Genomic DNA, 20,121 nt, shown 5'->3' on the forward strand with positions numbered 1-20,121 from the left:
AGTCATCTGAAGCCTTGACCCCAGAATGGGCTGTAGTGTTTAGGAGACACCTCATACCATGAGGTTTGTTGGGTGGGTTTTCCCATGTCCTTTTTTTTTTTTTTTTTTTGCAGTACACGGGCCTCTCACTGTTGTGGCCTCTCCAGATGCGCAGGCTCAGCGGCCATGGCTCACGGGCCCAGCCGCTCCGCGGCATGTGGGATCTTCCCAGACCGGGGCACGAACCCGTGTCCCCTGCATCGGCAGGCAGACTCTCAACCACTGCGCCACCAGGGAAGCCCTCCCATGTCCTTTTAAGTTGAAGTCAACTTAAAGCTGTGTTAACAGCTTCTGAATAGTAGCTGGCTTCCATGTTAACTGGAAGCTGTCCTTACTTCTCCCCAACATGATTGAGACCACCTGCTGTCCCCAACAGGTTACTTAGAGAACCAGGGTGTGAGCAGCAGCCCCATCTCCTTTCATCTAGGATCACCTCCAACCCCCAGAATGTTTCTCTTATATGTGTTAGAGTAAGCATCTGAGTCCAGCTGAAATATCAGGTGAGCTCCAATACACATCCCAGAAAGGAAGGGCTAGAAAAGAGCTTCTATTTCAACTTCTGAATACAGTTGAAATAGATGCTGGGTTTTTTCCTGGGACAGGAGTAATGTGGTTGGTAAATAGTTTACAAGCTGAAATTATTTTATGTCCGTAACTTGATAAATAAACTTTTTAAACTTTCAGATACTACACATACAATCACAGTGTATGACTCTGTAAAGCCTCTAAATATTTTTCTAAGAGAGGCAGTGCAACACAGTGATAACAACTATGGGTAGTGGAGCTAGACTTCTTGGGTTCAAATTCTGCCTCCATGACTTATTAGCAGTGTGTGCCTTGGTTTCTTAATCTGTAAAATAGAGTTAATAAGATTGCGATGATGATTAAATGAGTTAATATATGTAAAGCCCTTACAACACACCAAGCACTATATAAGTTTTTAAAAAATAAATAAGTTTGAAAAATTAAGGAATTCAGGGCAGATTTTTATTTTGATTGCTCTAGACCCATTTTTTCCTTCAAATGTAAGGAGTGTCAGATGCCAAAAGCTATCCCCTGTGATTCTGACATTTGACTCTGAAGGACCTACTTGAGAAGAGCCACCTTCACTAAAGTGCATGGTTTGATTTCACATTTTATGGTCTGTGTAGTCCTACCTCTTGAAGTCTTGAACATCTGGGGTAGGAATTCAATCAGTGGCTACTAAAATGCAACACAGTTGAGTGCCCTGCTTAGAAGGACATATCTGGTCTCTTGAAGAGTGTCTGCAGTCTTAGGATCAGGAGGCCAAAACATACATCTTACCTGGGGAAAATTAAAAGTTGTTGTATAGTTACTTTTTACCTCCAAACAATAGTAATTATTCCAAGCCTTCACAGAAATAATTTAACTTGTGAATGCATTGCTTCTGAAGAGGAAAAAAAAAGATAAAAGAAAAATTCTAGATACTGTGCTTTAGAAGCAAATGTTTGCACTGTACAGAAATTTTGGCAGGTGTCTATTAGTCTTAGATTTTTTCCAGAAGTTGAGCCTCAACAGTAGTAGGGTCTGGAAAAGAAGGGAGTTTTTGTTTGTTTGTTTTTTAATTTCCTTGGCAAGAAGATGAGAGAGAAATATAGGAAAATCACATACTCTTATCCCATACTATTCATTTAACTCTTGTTTTAAAAACTATTTTGAGTTTATCGTAAAACTTTGAAAAACATTTGTCACTTTTATTTTCTAAGTGTTTTTATTCCGTACAGGTACTTGGCATTGATGGCGACTAATTTGTGTGTTTTTCTTTTTTTTCTTTTTTTCCTTTTGCATGCTGTCCCCTGTGTTGGAACTCTCAATAGAGAGTAAGTTGGTTCAATATTTGTTGGAAACCTAACTTTACTGCATGACTGTGAAATTAACCCTTTTTCTCTGTTTTCTCTCCCAAAGAGTTCATGCAGTGTTGGACCCTTTGCAATCCACGAAATGCTATTTGCAGTTATGCAAACTGTCATTCTGTTTGGAGATGTGCTTTTTAATCTACTAATTAATCTAATTTGATTATGTTCTTCTGTTCTGTATTGGATGACTGGCACACCTAAGATATAAGAGGTTAAGAAAAGGCTGCCTCAATTGTAATAGCTCAAATATTATAATTTTCCAATAAACTACAGTTATAAATAGATTCCATTGAATTATTTAGGTTTCATTGAATTATTAAAAAAGTAATTCCCAAGTTTCACAATTAATTTTTTAAATTGAATTCCAACCTCCACATATGCGCTTTCTAATAGTCTATTAACGGCATTCCACAAAAGCAAACAGGGCTGTTTAAGGAGCAGTGATTCTCAGCTTTCTGTTCTGAAATCAAATTTTTAGCCCTAGTGCTATATTAATATGTCCACTTTCCTCTTTCTCCTTTAATCATAGATAAGGAAATGGGAGAATATCAACATCTAACAGTGAACTCTCTGTGATAGGGCAGTCAAGTAAGAAATTTTATGCAAAATTTCCAATGTATATTTTGGATGGATATATATATATGCATATATTTATCATTTAGTAAGTACCACTGATAAGATATAAGTATTTTGAAAAAAATAGTATAATTCTATATATAGAGTACCATAAATAACATGTCTACATTTTTATTCAGTTATACTCACATTTTATCTAATCAAAAGAAATTTCTACTTTTGATTAGAGACTCAGAGAAGTCTTTTTTAAGAAAATAGCAATTCAGATCTTGACAGGAACATAAACTTTGGATTATGTCAGGATGAGAAGAAAGGGCCTCCCTGGCGTGACTAGCCTGAGTCCAGAGAAGTGGGAGATGTCAGACTATAGGAAAGAAAAAGAAAATCTTGGCTACCATGAAAGGAATGTCTTACATATCTTCCCTTGCATTGAGAAAAAGGGTTGGCTACCAATTGCAGGGTAAGGTTTATTTACTTATGAGAAAATTCTTACTCTTTTTTTTTTTTTTTTTAAATTCTTACTCTTTAAGGAACTTTTCCTGCACATTCATTGAACAACTTTTTTTTTTTTTTTTTCGGTATGCGGGCCTCTCACTGTTTTGGCCTCTCCTGTTGCAGAGCACAGGCTCCGGACATGCAGGCTCAGCGGCCATGGCTCACGGGCCCAGCCGCTCCGCGGCATGTGGGATCCTCCCGGACCGGGGCACGAACCCGCGTCCCCTGCATCGGCAGGCGGACTCAGCCACTGCGCCACCAGGGAAGCCCTGAACAACTTTTTAATTTGGTCCTCAGCCTCTGATAACTTTAGGCTTCGTTCTAATTGGTGAAACAAGACTAAAAAATATATAGTCTTTTTTTCTCAAATGTTATATATTCCAGATGGGAAGATGATATAAATTCAGAAGATGTGAAATAGCACCATAAAGCTAGCCCCACTACAAGTTCCAAGTAGGGATGATCAGTGGCTATTATCTAAAGAGGTCCAAGAAGCTTTTTGGCTGGGTCTTGAGTGGTAAGCTTTGTAGGAAGTCATGCACTTTGTGTAAATAGGGGGATTAGGGAGTGTGGTAGAAAATGCAGAGTGTGTGTGAGACGTGTTCAGGGACAAAGAGTTTATGTTGCCAAATGGTCCAGCATGAGTCTGGAGAGTTAGAACTTCATCTAAGCCTTGGAGACATTATTCTGTAGACAGTGAAGGGACATGAAAGGATTTCGTTTCTATCAAAAGAGTGATGTCTCAATCTGATAATAAGAAAGAAGTATGAGTTGGCCAGCCGTCTGTTTTGTAAATAAAGTTTTATTGGAACACAGCTGTGCTCACTTGTTTGCATAATGTCTATGGCCATGCTACGATGACAGAGCTGAGTAGTTGTGACACACTATATGGCCTGCAAAGCCTAGGATATTTACTTTCTGGCCTGTTGCAGAAATCCAGACTTGAGCTCAGAAAGAATTGGTGCCTATGATGATGTTGTGATCAACAGATTTGAGGAAGGCCAAAAGTGAGAGCTATTCTAGAGGTTATTTTGGGGCCTAGTAGGCTAGGATAGAGAGACCCTGTCAAGGAAGTCATACTTTCGGTGAAAAGAGAATCAGGATGAAGACTGGCTCTTACATCTCTCCTTATTTAGGATGCAAAAGGAAAATGCCTGGTAGAAAGAATGAAAGAAGGAAGGGAGATAATAAGAGGAAAAACAGTGTCAAGCTACAGAATGGCTAAGCATGCTAAGCTAATGAAAAAGCTATTACATATCACGATTAGAAGATAATTGTTGGGTGCAATAGGATGGAAATTGAAGGAGAAATTCTTGAGACAGTGTCTTCTGCATCTGTAAACAAAGAATTTAGGTTGAGAATAAAAGAGTAAAGATAGAGGAGACCATACTTTAAAGAATAAGAATATAGAAAGCAAGATTAGTCTTAACAGAGGAATAAAATTGGCTCTTCCTTGGAGAAACGATTATGAGAAGGATAGCTGTAGAGGAAATCAAAGTGAGGGAAAAGTCAGTGGAGAATTTTATTATGAATGACAGTAAAGTAGATGAGGTAAGTTGTCTAGTAACAGAGCGGATAGAACACAACTAAAAACCAAGTGACTTAGCCATTGATTAGCTGTGGAAACCTTGGGAAGTCACTTAATTTTCTAGTTCTCAGTTTCCTGAGAACCAGATAAAATGGGAGGGTTGACTTGGGCATTCTAATGTCTATGATTTTCAAAATGGATTTTGGCATAGAGAAAGCTTAAAGTTGGACTCTTCAGGAAAATAGGCAAGAGTTGAAACAATAAGAGTGAAAGTGAACCAAAGAATTAGAGTGTTGTACTGGTAAACCATGTTTGAGAGGGGGCAGGAAGCCCTGATTTGTAATGTTTGTTATAAATTCTGAGGTGTAAATATTCCCACATGGCTGATTTCAAGCCACCAACCAGCTCACAATATTCCTGAATATTTAACATTTGACTTTCTAGGCAGGTACTGACTGACTCCAGGACATCAATTGACAGATTTGCCAGGTACCAATAAGAGTGAGTACTAGATTAGACACATGGACTTGTCGCAGAGCAGGTCTAGTGAAGTTCCTCAGCAGCGTTCAAGCCCTGAGGAGGGAGCCAGAGACAGTTTCAGTGAAGCTATGGGCCATGGGTTGTGGGTGGGGTTAGGACCGGAGTTAATGGTCTGCATTGTGAATAAGAACAGTGTTGAAGCAGGTACTTACTGCCTGGGGGTCAGAGGTAACAGAAAATTCAAAGTAGTCATAGTTTCTGCTTTTACAGATAGTATCTTGAGCAAGTAGCTAAAGTGTACTTTTTCTAACTCAGATTCAAATGTTGAAAAGCTTAGTTATAATTCTGACAGATAAAAATCCTTCATTTCTAACATAAGAAAAGAAAGGAGTTCATGTATAACTATATAAAGGAAATTCAAGAAATAAAATATATATTGAGAACAAAACTCTTTAATTTTCAAATTAGTGTAGTTACTTTGAGCTTAACTTTTGAAACCATAGTTTTTATAATCCATTGTGATTATAAATTATCTCATATAATACAACATGGCTGACATTGTCTTAAGAGCTTTTCCCTCTTTACCTAGAAATAAATTTTCTTGTATGTTATTGAATTTATTGAGGAGATATAACCTTACCGTTTGTCACTTTTCCTTAGTTTTGTTTTGTTTTATTTAATTTTTTGGCTGTGCCGCACGGCATGTGGGATCTTAGTTCCCCGACCAGGGATCGAACCCCTGCCCCCTGCAGTAGAAGCGTGGAGTCTTAACCACTGGACCACCAGGGAAGTCCCCATAAGTTTTTGTTTTTTGTTTCTTGTGGTACGCGGGCCTCTCACTGTTGTGGCCTTTCCCGTTGCGGAGCACAGGCTCCGGACACGCAGGCTCAGCGGCCATGGCTCACAGGCCCAGCCACTCCACGGCATGTGGGATCCTCCTGGACCGGGGCACAAACCTGTGTCCCCTGCATCAGCAGGCGGACTCTCAACCACTGCGCCACCAGGGAAGCCCCCCCCATAAGTATTTTTAATGAGATAAAGCACTTATGAATTTTAGCTTCCCTTCCCTTAAATTTTTCCTGAATCTTCCAAAAAGTTTCAAACTTATAGATTAATATTGGAAACAGTATAAAACCCGTCAATAGAAATGGAGACTAATAGCATGCCATCTAGGACTTTTTAGAAATCATTAAAATGTAAATGTAGATTTGTATCCTGATTTTATTTATTTTAGGTACAGTTATAGTTATCCCAGGTCATTTAAAATTACTTTTGGGGCAGTTTTAATAAATAATATGTCTTATACCAAAAAATTTTGTGACCACTGACATTTTGAGAACTAAGAAGTCTCCAATTAGCACGTTATATCAAAATCATCTTATGTGTTACGGTAGCTGTCGGCATAGTCAACCTCTGATTAACTCACTGCCACTCTTCCACAGAGCTGGGGGCTGATGAGACCATAGGTAGTTCCTTGCCCTAAATTTCAGATAAAATAGATTGCAGTTTAAGCTGTGGCATCATTGACGACCTTAGGTGTGCCAGCCATTATAGCCAAAGTTTCTTTACCAAGTGATGCTGCATGGAATAGCTAATTGTCGAACTTCAGCAGAAGTTGGATAACAGTTCAGATGTACTCTTGTATCACAGAGTCCAATGAAAAGCAAGAGAGATTGTTTTTCCGCTTGGCTGCCAATCGCTGTGCCTCTGATTCCTGTATTCCTTTCTATTTCAGTTTTGAATTGATCATAGAGGTCAATATTTCCTCCTTTTTCTCCTCCCTCCCCCATTTATCCACTGTAGGTGTTCAGCATGTTTTTGGAGACTTTAGTGGACTTCATACAAGTCCACAAAGATGATCTTCAAGATTGGTTGTTTGTACTGCTGACCCAACTACTAAAAAAAATGGGTGCTGATTTGCTTGGGTCTGTTCAAGCAAAAGTTCAGAAAGCCCTCGATGTTACAAGGTAAGATTTTCTTCATGTATGTCAAGTTTACCTGGTAGTAATCAAGAATATTTCATTTCTTTGTTAAAAGTTCAGATTTCTGAGTCTTTTCAAACTATGTAGATTGCATGAGTTCCATTTGAAAATTATTGATGTTGCCCATTTACATGGTATATTTAATGCAACGTTGATCCTTAGTTCAAACACTGCATTTAATCTATTAAAAAATTTTATTAACATTGGTTGAGTAATTCAAGGTAGTGTTTTATTTTAATTAAGATGTAACTGCAAAGTAGAGTTGAAGATTTTATTCAGTGTAGTGTAAAGATAAAAATATTTTCTAAGTTTAAAAAGAATGTTTTATTATGCATTCTTTTTTCAGAAGATTTTGAACCAATGATATATTTCTACTTTCTTGTGTAGATTGTTGAAGTGACTTATTTCAAATATCCATTTACTAAGTTGAGGTGAGTTTAGAATTCAGATACTAGGTATGGAAACTTCTCTGATAATGTTGAACTTTTTACTGAATACATTTTTCTGATTAAATCTATAAATGAGGCAAGAGATCATTCTTTGCTATAGTGTTGCTTTTTAACCCCCTACAGGGGGTTAAATTTATACTTACAGGGTATAAATTCAGACGTTCAGATTCTTCTGGGAGTAGCTTTTATCGTATGCTTTACCACATAGACTATATACCACATACAGGTGCTACTTCATGCATGCTTTCTGAATGACATTGTGTTTTGTTTGGTATTAAACATAATCTTCTGTTAATTTTGCTAAATGCTTACTTGCTGACTTTATTTTATTTTGCTTTGTTCTTTCCTTATTTCAGAGAATCTTTTCCAAATGATCTTCAGTTCAATATTCTAATGAGATTTACAGTTGATCAGACCCAGACACCAAGCTTGAAGGTAAAAATTTGAGGTCTTTTGATGACATTTTAAGGAACTGAAGTATTTTATTCATAAAGTTATGCTAATATTTGTATTTCTGTCACACAAGAAGCTGTTCAATCAGTGGATTTTGTTTTTATAAACTTTCAGACAGTCAAGCCAGCACTTCGGGACCAGCTTCACTCTTTTTGGAGTTCCAAGGTTTTTTTTGGTTTTGTTTTAATCTGCATTATTTCTTTTCTTAACTCTCTTTACAAACTGCAGTGTTTCAGATAATGTTTGTATGCATCTATATATTCAACTACTAACCTTTATAAGCCTATAAAGCATGCATGGATTTGATTTCAAATGTTATTCGATACCAGATTATCTTTTGGAGAAGCTTACTGGGGATACATGTTTAGAAGGCAACACAAGTATGGCCGCTAACCCTAAGCTGTTATGCAAACTCGCTCTATAAAATCTTATCTAATTTTATGTTTGTGATTTCCCAATCCTTTTTTTTTTTTAAGTTAGGCATTTGAAGAGTTATTCTGGGCAGAATGTCAGTTTTGCCTATGTATTTCAGTAAACAGAACTTTTTAAGTTTGATGTCAGTGCTATTCTCCAGTTCTTAACTGAAACAGTAATGGTTTTTTCTTTTTGCAATGTGATTTTCTAATGTGTGCACAAAATTTAGATTCAGGATTAACTTCCTCCATTGTTATTAGCACACATTTTCTAGTTAATTTAAGTGAAAACTAGGTAGATTCCAATTTTTGATTAAAAATAATTATTTAACATAAAAGAAAAGATAATATAAAAGATCTGCCCTGAATTCTTTACTAAAGATGTTTCTTAGTGAGTTTTCTTAAATTAAAAAGAGGTTAAAGTCAGGGAAATAACAAGCATATGAGCATTTATAAGCCTTGTATTTTCTGCTCTATTCTGCACGGAGTATGTTTCTATATGCATTATTGCCTTGGATTGATTTTCCTTTAAGTTTCTGAATATGATTTTACCTTAAAATCACAATTATGTTTCTTACCAGGGTTGACTTATACTCAACATAATGTTATTTTCTCAGAGCTGCTTTGTGAAAAAGGATCCATCTGTTTTGATTTTAAAAATTGACCTGCAGAAAGAGAATAATTTACTTGATATTATTGATAAATACTGTTTAAACTTATTTTTTTGTCCAAGCCATTGTGCTAGGCATTCATAGGAATATAAAATTTACAATTTCCTATCATTATTGTTTATAATACATGATAAACTGTAAACTGTGATAAGAGTTATGATTTAGGTACTGGTGGTAGGTATTCAAGTGCTATTGAAAACATGTTTCATGGCCCAGTAGAGATGGAGGTCTAAACCATTAGCTTAAGAAATAAGGGTGATAGGTGAGTTGAAGGAGAGAATAAAGTTGCTGAAGGCCTGAAGAGAAAGACAGTGGAAAGCATTTAATTAAAACATCATACTATTGGGGCTTCCCTGGTGGCGCAGTGGTTAAGAATCCGCCTGCCAATGCAGGGGACATGGGTTCGAGCCCTAGTCCGGGAAGATCCCACGTGCCGCGGAGCAAGTAAGCCCATGCACCACAACTACTGATCCTGCGCTCTAGAGCCCGCGAGCCACAACTACTGAGCCCACAAGCCACAACTACTGAAGCCCGTGCTCCTAGAGCCCATGCTCCACAACAAGAGAAACCACCGCAATGAGAAGCCCGTGCACCACAATGAAGAGTAGCCCCCACTCAACACAACTAGAGAAAGCCCGTGCACAGAAATGAAGACCCAACGTGGCCAAAAATAAAAACAATAAATAAATTTATTAAAAAAAAAAAGTCATACTGGAGACTAGAATCACAGACTGTTTCTCTAAAAGCCCTATATACATATACATATATATAATACATATACCTAGACTGTTTCTCTAAAAGCCATGTATACCTGTATGCATATATGTATATATGGCTTTTGTGTATAGGGCTTTTAGAGAAACAGTCTATGTATAATATATGTGTATTATATATAAACCATAATATATAATATGAACATAGTATGTACTTGGCTTTTATATATTATATATACACACATATGCACACACACGTAAAGCTGTAGGGGAAGATCACTCTTCAACTCATAAATTGATGTTTTAAGACAGCAAGGAGACGTTCTATTAGAGCTACACCTTATGCTGAAAATAAAAGTAACTTTCAGATGGGTGACAGGATTAAGAATTAAAAACTTAACAGGTTGTAGAAAAACACGAATAACTTGAGTATGAGATGCATAAAAATTCTTTATTGAAGAAGTGCTGGATCTTTCAGATAAAATTTTACGTCTCATAGAGTATCATGTGGGTAAATGTCAGAAAGGAAGCAATAAAATAGGGGGAAATCGCATACAGTGATTTTATTTGAGTAATATTTTTTAAAATAAATGGAATTTTGTTGACTTTTTTTTCTGAGTTTCATAAACAGGTTTAGAATTACACGCACCTTAGCGACTAGATTGTTTTTCCTCTCTGAAGAAGAATGCATGTTTATGTTATGCAGAGTACAGACCATGTATAGAACCTTGTGAAATATTCTACCAAAATGTAAATTTTCAAATGATTATATGTGTATCATGGTTATTTTGCCTTTGGTATAGTAAACACACCTATTCTGTGAAACCCTTTAAAAACTTTACATACCTCTCTATAAATTGTCAAGACACGGAACTAACTGAATCTCACATAGTGCAAATAAATATATTCAAAAAAACAAAATACATTGATGTTCATTCTTTGATTTACTATAGTCACCTTTCAGCCAGTCACACTGAAAAAAGGTCACGTGGCTTCAAGAATCCAGAATGTTATGTGCTGCCATAATTTAGTTGGGCCTGCTACTGCAAAAGTAACCATAAATCTCTTTCCCTCTCCCCTGTACAATTTACTCATGATGGCTGATAGGTTAATTCTTGTTTTTTTCAGTACATTTCTTAAAGTTATAGTTACTTCTTCTTAAAATTCATTTATCATGAAATGAAGAATGTAAGTTGATGCATTCTGTCTTTTTTTTTAAACTGGAAGCAGAAGGGGGAAAATGTACAAGAGTCAGAACTTTAACATATTACTTCCTATATATTAACTTGGCTTAGTACTTCCCAGAGACCTTATTTGGATTGAGTGAGAAAAATGACATCTTAAGATCAATAATAAGGGAAGGAGTATAGAAAACCTGATTACCTTAATCTTTGACAATATTTTTTCAAAGTCACTATCTTAATATATTTAAACCTTCCTTTTTCTAAGTCAGCAAATCAGCATTTAATGTGTTTAGAATCTGCTGTATACAAGGACTGTGCACTGTGCCAGGTGCCATTTCTAAAGGGCACTGGTAAAGTCTTAGAGAACCATTACTTAGAAATCCTAGAATGTTAGATGTGACTTTAAAAACAGTGGTTCTCAAACTTTTTTTCTACCCAAACATACCTGAGAAAGGGGAAATTATTTAACAATGGCTTACTCTAAGGATAAAGAAGGCTACATCTAAGAGAGAAGCATGTGTGCTTTGCCCCACCTCCTGCTTACTTTGAAGCCTGCATCCTACCACACACCTACCCACCATGCCACCCATGCATCAGGAATTCCTGGGAGAATAATAAGACTTTTTAAACTCATATATGATAGTTCTTTTATACAGATAAGTATTGCCTCTTCTCCAGTGATACTTGTGTAAAACTTTTTTGTCACATTTATTTTGAGACGTAGTTCTAGCAGTTGATGGACCTATTAAGGAACCTGATCTCATTGTGTGAGTCTTACTGTGTGTTTGCCAAAAACATGTATTGCCCACCTTGATTACCCAGTTGATTTATAATACCTTATTTCCAAAATTCTTTGATTTCCCCAAGAGGCAAATTGTACTTCAATTTATAAAGACTGGTTCCTAGGGAAATCTAGACAAGAGTCAGCTGTAATCTCTGAAGGCAGACTCAAGGAGAAGTGTCTGATCTTATCAAGAGAGTCTTTAGCAGTTCAAACACGGGGAATGAAACTTATAAGTTCTGCTGTGTGTGAAAAAAATCCACATTTTCATATACTTGTACCTCTGGTAGGTAGGTGATTGTATAACTTCTCTTTTGTTGTTGATGCTTATTCATTTTGTATTTGTCAAAAAAATAATCACCTAGGGACTTCACTGGCCATCGAGTGGTTAAGACTCTGCGCTTTCACTGCAGGGGGCATGGGTTTGATCCCCCGTGGAGGAACTAAGATCCCATATGCCACACAGCACAGCCAAAAAAAAAAAAAGTCACCTAATTATTTCTGAAGTGTTCTCATTGCCCCTCAATGACCAGCTGATTGTCCTCTCTCATTGTGCATCCCTCTGCAGGTGAAGGTTGCTATCCTTAAATACATAGAAACTCTGGCCAAACAGATGGATCCAGGAGATTTTATAAATTCCAGTGAAACTCGCCTGGCAGTGTCTCGGGTCATCACTTGGACAACAGAACCCAAAAGTTCTGATGTTCGGAAGGTATGTTTTAATTTAAGATTTAGAAGATAAAGAAAAGCAAGTCAGTCATTTTGGATTGCCAGTGAAGGAAGCTAATATTTTCAGGATGTTACCAGTTAGCATAGAGTTATTTACCTGGTGATATAAAGACCTTTTTAAAAAAAATCTTCTCTTTTAAATTTTATTTTAAATTTTATCCAATTAATATGAGTATAATTTTCAAACTTAGAATTAAAGATAACTGTCTTTGAAACAGTCCTCCCAACCTCTAATCTTATAGCCATTCAAAATATTTCAAATCTTTCCCCTCACAGTTACCTATATATTTCAAATAAGAGCTTGCACTGTTTCTTGATTTATTAATTTTAGGCATTATTTATTGATCCATTGATAAATTTAGTCATTATATATGTCTGTCTACCTTTGTAAATTAAGACTTAACTTTCCCCTATCCTTTCCTGTGTCTTTCCCCATAACCTTCAAAATACTTATGAATCAATTGTTGGTACTCAATAGAAAAGATTTAATTTTGACTGTGGAAGTATTCACCCCTACGCCAAGTGGTTTATTACAGCCTCCTTCCTTACAGAAGCTTTATTTGTCCTGGTGTTAATAATTTACCTTTTCATTTTCCTTTTTTTTTCCCCCACATGTTTTTTAAGTACTTGTTGTTAGGTTCAACATCTCTGTCATATGCTCATGGCTAAGATTTTCCATATGCTCAAAAACATAGGTTATTTATTTTCTGGGGAGTTCCTTTCTAGACCCTCCTCTGTTCTCTTCACCTTCTTCCTGAGACTTCTCTTCAACCCTAATCATTCGTTTCTTGCATTCTGTATCTAGCTCTGTTGACAAAGCCAGAATAATCAAAACAGTATGGTACTGGCACAAAAACAGACACATAGATCAATGGAACAGAATAGAGAGCCCAGAAATAAAACCCATGCACACGTGGTCAATTAACCTATGATAAAGTAGCCAGGAATATACAATGGAGAAAAGATAATCTGTTCAGTAACTAGTGCTGGGAAAACTGGACAGCTACCTGTAAAAGCATGAAATTAGAATATTCTCTATCACCATATATAAAAATAAACTCAAAATGGATTAAAGACCTAAATGTAAGACTGTAAAAATCCTAGAGGAAAACATAGGCAGAACACTTTCTGACATAAATCACAGCAATACTTTTTTGGATCCATCTCCTAAAGCAAAGGAAATAAAAATAAACAAATGAAACCTAATTAAACTTAAAAGCTTTTGCAGAGCAAAGGAAACCATAAACAAAACAAAAAGACAACCTATTGAATGGAAGAAAATATTTGCAAATAATATGACCAATAAGGGATAAATATCCAACATTTATAAACAACTCATACAACTCAACATCAAAAAAATGAGCAACCCAGGGGCTTCCCTGGTGGCGCAGTGGTTGAGAGCCCGCCTGCCGATGCAGGGGACACGGGTTCGTGCCTCGGTCCGGGAAGATCCCACATCCCGTGGAGTGGCTAGGCCCGTGAGCCATGGCCGCTGAGCCTGCGCCTCCGGAGCCTGTGCTCTGCAACAGGAGAGGCCACAGCAATGAAAGGCCCGTGTACCGCAAAAAAAAAAAAAAAGCAACCCAATTGAAAAATACGCAGAAGAACTGAATAGACATTTTTCCAAAGAGGAAATGCAGATGGCCATCAGGCACAGGAAAAGATGCTCAACATCGCTAATCATCAGGGAAATGCAAATCAAAACCACAGTGATATATCACCTCATACCGGTCAGAATGGCTATTATTGAAAAGAACACAGATAACAAATGTTGACGAGGATGTGGAAAAAAGGGAATCTTCTTATACACTGTTTTTGGGAATGTAAATTGGTGCAGCCACTGTGGAAAACACTATGGAGGTTTCTCAAAAAACTAAGAATAGGGACTTCCCTGGTGGCACAGTGGTTAAGCATCTGCCTACCAACGCAGGGGACACCGGTTTGAGACCTGGTCCAGGAAGATCCCACATGCCGTGGAGCAACTAAGCCTCTGTGCCACAACTACTGAGCCTGTGCTCTGGAGCCCACGAGCCACAACTACTGAGCCCGTGGGCCTAGAGCCCGTGCTCTGCAACAAGAGAAGCCACCGCAGTGAGAAGCCTTTGCACCGCAACAAAGAGTAGCTCCTGCTCACCACAACTAGAGAAAAGCCCACGCACAGCAACGAAGACCCAATGCAGCCAAAAATAAATTAATTAATTAATTAAAAAAAAAACATTATTTGAAATGTTTGAAATAATTTGAAAAGATACATGCACCCTAATGTTTATAGCAGCATTTTTTACAATTGCCAGGATATGGATGGAAGCAACCTAAGTGTCCATCGGCAGATGAATGAAGGGACTTCCCTGGCAGTCCAGTGGTTAGGACTTCGCCTTCCAATGTAGGGGGTGTGGGTTTGATCCCTGCTCAGGGAGCTAAGATTTCACATGGCTCAGGGCCAAAAAACCAAGACATAAAACAGAAACAATATTGTAACAAACTCAATAAAGACTTTAAAAATGGTCCACATCAAAAAAAAAAAAAATGGTCCACATCAAAAAAAATAATAATCTTAAAAAAAAAAAAAACAGGTGAATGGATAAAGAAGATGTGATGTATATATATGCCATGGAATACTACTCTGCCATAAAAATGAATGGGATTTTGCCATTTGCAGCAGCATGGATGGACTTGGAGGGCATTATACTAAGTGAAATAAGTCAGACAGAGAAAGACAAATACTGTATGATATCACTTACATGGGGAATCTAAAAAATACAACAAACTAGTGAATATAACAAAAAAGAAGCATATTCACAGATACAGAGAACAAACTAGTGGTTACCAGCAGGAGAGGGGCAATATGGGAGTGGGGAATTATGAGGTACCAACTATTAGGTATGAAATCAGTCACAAAGATATATTGTACAATGGAGAATATAGCCAATATTTTATAATAAGTATAAATGAAGTATAACCTTTAAAAATTGTGAATCACTATATTGTACACCTATAACGTATAATATTGTACAGCAGCTGTACTTCAGTTTTTAAAACCAAGCCAAACAAGACAAAACACATAAAGATTAAGCAGGAATTAATAAAATAGAGAATAGAAAAACAATAGAGAAAATTAGTGAAACCAAAAGTTGTGTTTTTTGGAAAGATCAACAGTATTGATGAACTTTTAGCTAGATTGACAGAAAAAAAGAGAAGACTCAAATTACTAGAATTAGAAATGAAAGAGGGAATATTATTATTAACCTTACAGAAATAATAAGGATTATAAAGGAATGTTACAATATTGTATGCCAATAAGTAGTTAACTTAGATGAAATGGACAAATCTCTAGAAAGACACAAACTACCAAAATTGACTCAAGAAGTCAATAGAACAAGTAAAGAGTTTGATTTAGTAATTAAAAAGCCACCGACAGAGAGAAGCCCAGGCTCAGATGGTTTAACTGGTGAGTTCTACCAAGCATTAATATCAGTTCTTCACAAACTCTTCCTTAAAAAACAGGAGAGGAAGGAACACTTTCCAACTCATTCTGTGAGGACAGTTTTATCTTGATAACAAACCCAAAGACATCACACACAAAAAGAAAACTACAGATCAATGTCTCTTACAAATATGGACCTTTTAATCCTGGCAAGCCAAATTCTGCAACATATAAAAAGAGAATTATACACCAAGACCACGTGTAATTTATCCCAGGAATGTAAGGTTGACATCTGAAAGTCTATTGTAGTGCTCCACATCAATAGTAAAAAGACAAAAACCACATGATTATCTCAACAGAAAAGGCATCTTGCAAGATCTAACATCTTTCGTGATTAAAACAAAAACAAAAAATCATAAACTAAACAAACTATCAAGGGAAGGGAACTTCTTCAACCCAATACAGGGCACCTCTACAGCTATTACTAATATCCACAGCTACTTAATGGGAAAGATTGGATGCTTTCTCCATAAAGTCAGGAACAAGAAATGGATGTCTTCTCTCACCATTTCTGTAAAACATTGTAGCAGGGTTCACTGGTTTCTAGCCAGGATAGTTAGGCCAGAAAAAAGAAAAAAAAGAAAGAGAGAAAGGAAGAATAGTAAAACTATTTCTGTTTGCAAATGATACAATTTTATATATAGAAAATCCTTCAGAATCACTAAAAAAACATTAGAACTAATAAACACATTCAGCAGGGTTGCAGGATACAAAATCAATATATGAAAATCAATTGTATTTCTAAACACTTGAAATGAGCAATCCAAAAATGAAATTAAGAAAACAATTCCATTTACAGTAGCATTTAAAAGATTAAAATAGGGATAAATTTTTAAAAGGAAGTGCAAAATTTATAGTAGAAACTATGAAATAATATTGAAAGAAATTAAAGAAGATTTAGGTAAATGGAAAATCATTTTCCATTGGATCTTGGATCAGAATACTTAATATTCTTAAGATGGCAATACTTCCCAAAGTGATCTAAAAATTCAGTGTAATCCTTACCATATTCCCAGCCAGCTTTGCAGAAATTGACAAGCTGATTCCAAAATTCATAATGGAATTCCAAGGGACCCCTAATAGCCAGAAGAGCCTTGAAAAAAAAAAACAAAGTAGGAGGACTTTACACTTCCAGATTTCAAAACCTAATACAAAGTAATAGTAATCAAGACAGTGTGGTACTGACATAAGGCTAGACATAAAGACCAGTGGAATAGAATTGAGAGTCCAGAAAAAAACCTGTGTTTATGGGCAACTGATTTCCGACAAGGGTGCGAAGACCATTCAATAAGGAAATCATAGTCTTTTCAACAAATTGTGCTGGGACAACTAAATAGCCACATACAAAAGAATGAAGTTGAACCCTTACCTCATACCATATACAAAAATTAATACAAAATGATCAAAGACTTAAATGTAAAAGCTAAACCTAGAAAACTTAAAAGAAAAGAGGGATAGGGTTTCCCTGGTGGTGCAGTGGTTGAGAGTCTGCCGGCCGATGCAGGGGACGCGGGTTCGTGCCCGGGTCTGGGAAGATCCCACGTGACGCAGAGCGGCTGGGCCCGTGAGCCATGGCCGCTGAGCCTGCGTGTCCGGAGCCTGTGCTCCGCAATGGGAGAGGCCACAACAGTGAGAGGCCTGCATACGGCAAAAAAAAAAAAAAAAAAAAGAGGGATAAATCTTCATGACCTTGGATTTGGCAGTGGATTCTAACCAAAAGCACAAACAACAAAAGGAAAAAATAGATCAGTTGGATTTCACCAAAATTAAGAATTGGGGATATTTCAAGACGAAGAATACTGATGGGACTGTAGAAACCATTGATTGACATGTTTTAAGTAAGGGAATGATACGATCTGATTAATGTTTTTAAACATTATTTTGACTAATGTGACAAAATGGACTAGCTATGTTGTGTAAGGGAGAAGAGGGTAGGAGAGGTAGGGCTGATATTGAACGGAACCTAAGTTTTCATCTAATGTAGTAGGAAATCACCAGAAAATGTTCCTAACTGATAAATCAAGAAATAATTATTTAAGCCCATGTATACCTAACAATCAGTAAAAACAAGCACTACAAAGAACTCTCTGGAGAGCTGAACAGGGGATTGAGAACTATAAAACCTTTTCTAAAGGTTTTTTGTTTTTGTTTTTTTAATCCATGAGTATGTGTTACTTTTATTTAAAGACTGGAAAATTATTTTTAAATAAATGTAAAATGTAGCTAGTAAAATAAATGTGACATTAAACTAACAGAAATAAAGGACTTCATCAAAATATACTAAAGCTATTGCATGGACTTCCCTGGTGGTGCAGTGGTTAAGAATCCACCTGCCAATGCAGGGGACATGGGTTCGATCCCAGGTCCAGAAAGATCCCACATGCCACAGAGCAACTAAGCCCGTGTGCCACAACTACTGAGCTGCGCTCTAGAACCTGTGAGCCACAACTACTGAGACCACACGCCGCAACTACTGAAGCCCGCACGCTCTAGGGCCTGTGTGCCGCAACTACTGAGCCCATGTGCCTAGAGCTCGTGCTCCACAACAAGAGAAGCCACCAGAATGAGAGGCCTTTGCATCACAAGGAAGAGTAGCCCCTGCTCACCGCAACTAGAGAAAGCGTGCACACAGCAATGAAGACCCAATGCAGCCAAAAATAAATTTAAAAATTAAAGTAAAAAATAAATAAAGCTATTGCATTTTAAATCATGCAATTTAAACCTGTATTATTTGATTCAGAAATAGACAAAGATCAATGAAATATAAAGGAGGGTCCAGAGAAACAGGTTTATATAGAAGATTAGTTCATGATAAGGGTGTCACTTTGAGTCATGAGGAAAGGATACACTCATTGGTTTGGGAACAGTTCGATTGTCTGTCTCTAGAGAGAAAATAAAGCTGCATCTCATACACCAAAATACAATCTAGGTGGAATAAAATATACCTTAACAATTATTAATTCATTTGCTCAAATTAACTTGAGATCCTTTCACTGTTTAGGTTCCAAAAAGACACAAGATCATAAAGTTTTGTTTCAAAATGCAAATAGCTTTATTTAAACACTATTAACATGTTAGAGTACACACCCACACAGTGTATACTTTGTTGTTGTTTTTAACAAAATGAGCTTATGTTACCGGTGTTTAATAATTTTTTTCTTCAGCAGTATGTAATAGTCCTCTCCCAGTCTCTTCATGTATAGAGCTACATCATCTTTCAAGGCTGTGTTGTGTAGTATGTCATTGTGCCAATGTAACTTAATTTCACCATTCCCCTCCTGTTGTTTATTAGATGTCATAAACGTGGAACACTTAGGTTTTCATAGAGTGGGGTCAGAAAGGGTCCAGAACAAGATGTGCACATTTACATACAAGTCATGATCGTGAACTATTTGGGTTTCTTTCTCCTCTCAATTAAGTTTCTGTGTAATCTTTTAATAACTCAATTGATTACTTTATAAGAAGAAAGGAAATTTATGTTTTCTTAACTGATCTGAGTAACATTTCTTTTGTTCCCATTTCCACAGAAACATTAGACTAGTTTTAACTTCGAATTGTAGATTTGTTAAGATTAGCTGCTTTGAGAGAAGACTAAATACAGCTGGTTAATTTAAGAATCATATAATGGGACTTCCCTGGTGGTCCAGTGGTTGAGAATCAGCTTTCCAATGCAGGGGACGTGGGTTGATCACTGGTCAGGGAACTGGGGTTCCACATACCACAGGGCAACTGGGCCTGCGTGCCACAACTAGAGAGCCCACGTGCTGCAACTACAATGCCCATACACTCTGGAGCCTGTGCACCACAACTACAGAGCCTGCACACCGCAACTACTGAGCCTATGTGCTTTAGAGCCCACACGCCACAACGAAAGATCTTGTGTGCTGCAACTAAGACCCGATACAGCCAAAAAGAAATAAATATGTTAAAAAAGAATCCTATATTGAGAAAATGAAAATTAAAGTGCTAAGTTGCTCTTGATGGGCTTTGTATAGTTTAGGGATGTAGTTCCTTATTTCCATCCATCTTTCTTCTTGTAATAATTTTTTTAGGAAAACTGAAGTAGGAGCATATATTGACAGAGTAATCCTAGAAACTGTCTGGTTGACTTTTGCCATTGATTGTTAGGTCGTATTTGTTATACTTTTTGTTATACATATTCCTGTCTTACCTTCAAAAAATAAATGGTAAGTCAAATAGTTTTTGATTTTATTCTTCCAGCAAAGAAATTTTAAAGCATATAAGAACATCTTTTTCCCTGGGAAAG

General features: G+C 36.8%; 1 protein-coding gene across 14 annotated transcripts in view; it reads left to right on the forward strand.

Annotated features, from left to right (window-relative positions):
* The window catches only part of CLASP2 (cytoplasmic linker associated protein 2), a 178,485-nt gene that overhangs the window by 136,026 nt on the left and 22,338 nt on the right, over positions 1–20,121 (forward strand). For 5 of the 14 annotated variants that reach the window (XM_032648264.1, XM_032648262.1, XM_032648265.1 and 2 more), the window contains 3 exons: positions 6,799–6,962; positions 7,783–7,861; positions 12,210–12,353. In XM_032648264.1, the coding sequence (XP_032504155.1) occupies positions 6,799–6,962; positions 7,783–7,861; positions 12,210–12,353 (387 nt within the window). Of the gene's footprint in view, positions 1–1,877; positions 1,881–6,798; positions 6,963–7,782; positions 7,862–7,993; positions 8,045–12,209; positions 12,354–20,121 lie in introns of all 14 variants that reach the window. The other 9 variants (XM_032648259.1, XM_032648256.1, XM_032648258.1 and 6 more) reach the window with 3 other exon arrangements.

Source organism: Phocoena sinus, chromosome 11, assembly GCF_008692025.1.
Source record: "Phocoena sinus isolate mPhoSin1 chromosome 11, mPhoSin1.pri, whole genome shotgun sequence".
In the NCBI taxonomy this organism is placed as follows: domain Eukaryota; kingdom Metazoa; phylum Chordata; class Mammalia; order Artiodactyla; family Phocoenidae; genus Phocoena; species Phocoena sinus.